General features: G+C 39.2%; 1 protein-coding gene across 1 annotated transcript in view; it reads right to left on the reverse strand.

The window, feature by feature from the left end:
• ankfn1b (ankyrin repeat and fibronectin type III domain containing 1b) overlaps positions 1–2,500 on the reverse strand; it is a 29,050-nt gene that overhangs the window by 12,944 nt on the left and 13,606 nt on the right. The window contains exons 9-10 of the mRNA XM_030770200.1: positions 2,283–2,412; positions 1,622–1,741 (exon numbers count right to left, since the gene is read on the reverse strand). Coding sequence (XP_030626060.1) covers positions 1,622–1,741; positions 2,283–2,412 — 250 coding nt within the window. The remainder of the gene's footprint in view (positions 1–1,621; positions 1,742–2,282; positions 2,413–2,500) is intronic.

Consider the following 2,500-nt stretch of genomic DNA (forward strand, 5'->3'; position numbering starts at 1 on the left):
ACATCCTCTGTCACCTCTGTCACTGCTTTCTCTCTCTCTCTTTGTTTTCAGTCATCTGCCCTCCTACTCCAGCTCACACTCCTCTGTCTGTCTGATGTCTGTCTTCAGTGGTTCATGAATGCCGGATGTTTCATCGGCTGTTGTGATCCTATCAGTCAAACATGGAAACGTACAGTCTGGGTTTAAGATTTGGGAACCTGTAGAAGGTGACTGTAACCCCAGCACTGTCTACTTAAGCACTGATATGGATAATCGCAGACTGACAGAGATGACAGTCGTGTCATGATATGCATGTGTTTGTCATACTCCCCCTCACGTAGGGTTGGGTATCAAGAACCGATTCCAAGTTGGAACCGGTTCCAAATTTCCAAGAACTGTGGATTCGATAAGACACGTGCATTTCGATTCTGCTTCAGTCATGCTCCCGAGTGAACTGCAGTGAGCATTTTACAGTCCATAAAAGTTTCAATTATCTGCCAGGACCTGCTACGCGGACATAACGTCAAGTCGTTTGTTACGCAGTACGTCAACAAATCATGTGAGAAGAGACACCTCTGTTTATATCCTGGACCATGGCTGACCGTAGCAAACGCTCGAAAGTTTGGCTTCGCTTCACTAAAAAAGATAACGACACAGCAAAATGCAACACCCACAGTAAGGATATTTCGTGCAAGGGAGGAAGCACCTCCAATATGCCGAATCATTTACTTGGAATCGGACTTGGAATCGGAATCGATAAAATTGAAACGATACCCAGCCCTACCCTCACCTGCCGTTTCTCACTGCCAAATGGCATGAAAACAAGTGCAAATGTTACGTTTTAATCACTTTACATACAGCCTTGAATCCTAGACCTAAATGTTTAAAACTGATTCCCAGTCTGCGGTTCTATTACCATGCCTAGAACTGATGTAGTAACGATCCGAGTTTGAGACACAGAGACAAACTTTGCATGGTTTGCATTTATGTTTCAATCCGATTAAGGCATAAAGCAAAGCATCACATGTGTTTGAATTCAGGATGCCAGTGCTAACACCTTAACTTTTGTGACGATGGGAAGTGCAACGTTGATAACGGAGAAACATGTACTCAGTACAGTGGTAAAGGGCAGTACAGCCTTGTTTGTAACAAATGAACAGGTTTGCAGCCTGATGTCTACTCTATCCGCTCTCATTAAAAGGCTAGTTTAGTCTGTCCCACTAGCTTCAGCTGATAAAACAAAAGAGAAAGGAACTACTAAATTAATAGTTTCATTTTTAAAAATCTGGCTAATTTCTGTTAGGAAAAACACAGACAATGTCCTCCTATTTTAAGGCTGAACTCAGTGTACAAAGGCTGGATTTAGTGTTGATCTCCACACACTGAGCTTAAAGTAAAACGTCTGATGAAGGGATGATGCTAGTAAGACCAGTCCCACTGGAGCAAGGCAAGCTTTCAAGTTCCAGTAGCGGACACATGAGGTTACGTATAAAGATAAATATAAACATACTTATAGATATACATATAAATATGGATCTAAATCTAAATCCAAACCTAAATATAAACATGTATATAAATATAAATGTAAATATAAAGCTATATAGCTAGGTTAATTTCAAATGGCTGTGTTTTGTCATACTACCTGCAGCTGGGCTACAGCTTGTAGTAATTTGAGGCGTGTCTGAAGTGTACAGGAACAGGAGGACTGGGCGGGGCTTATACACTGCTGTAACCATGAAATCTCCTCCCACAAATAAGACACCTAACAACACAAAAGGGGAAAAAAGTCATTCATAAAATCATAAACCAAACTCAACATCGTGTGGCCAATAGTACAGTATTATGACCTGAACACACAGCACTGTGTTAAGCATGCTGTGTTAAGCATGGTCAGAGATATCATTATTAATTAATCATTCAAATCTTAATGACTGTTTTACTGTGGAATTGGCAATTGTGAAAGAATCAAAATGGACCAGGGTTAAAAAAATATGAACTTCCATTTTACAGAGGGTAATTAATTTGTTTTACAAAAACCAAACAAACAACGAAAAGGAAAAACAGCAATAAAAACAACAAATATGATTTCAGCAAATTATTTACTAAAATATGTACAACCGTTTTCTAAATAATTATTGCCAAGTTTATAATATAATATAATGTAATATAATATAATATAATATGATATAATGTAATATAAATTCTAATTTTACGACCATGAATTGAAGGTTTAATGACGTTAATGTCAAACTGGCTTGCATTAGAGAGAAAGCCCTCTGTATTTCTCTTGTGTTATTGAATACCTTGGTAAACCAGAGGAAGTCTTGAGTAAGAGAGCTGTAAGAGTCGTCCACCTCCACGATGGGCAGCTGTTCCTCTGGTGTGACCAGGACACTGTCATCTCTATACAGCACAGCCGTCAGATACAGGCCCCTACACACACAAACACACACACACAGAGAGAGCATCAACAGACCAGGAATAAACTCACTTTACCCAAAACAAAACTATCAAGAATTTA

The sequence above is a fragment of the Chanos chanos genome, chromosome 3 (genome assembly GCF_902362185.1).
Source record: "Chanos chanos chromosome 3, fChaCha1.1, whole genome shotgun sequence".
NCBI lineage: Eukaryota > Metazoa > Chordata > Actinopteri > Gonorynchiformes > Chanidae > Chanos > Chanos chanos.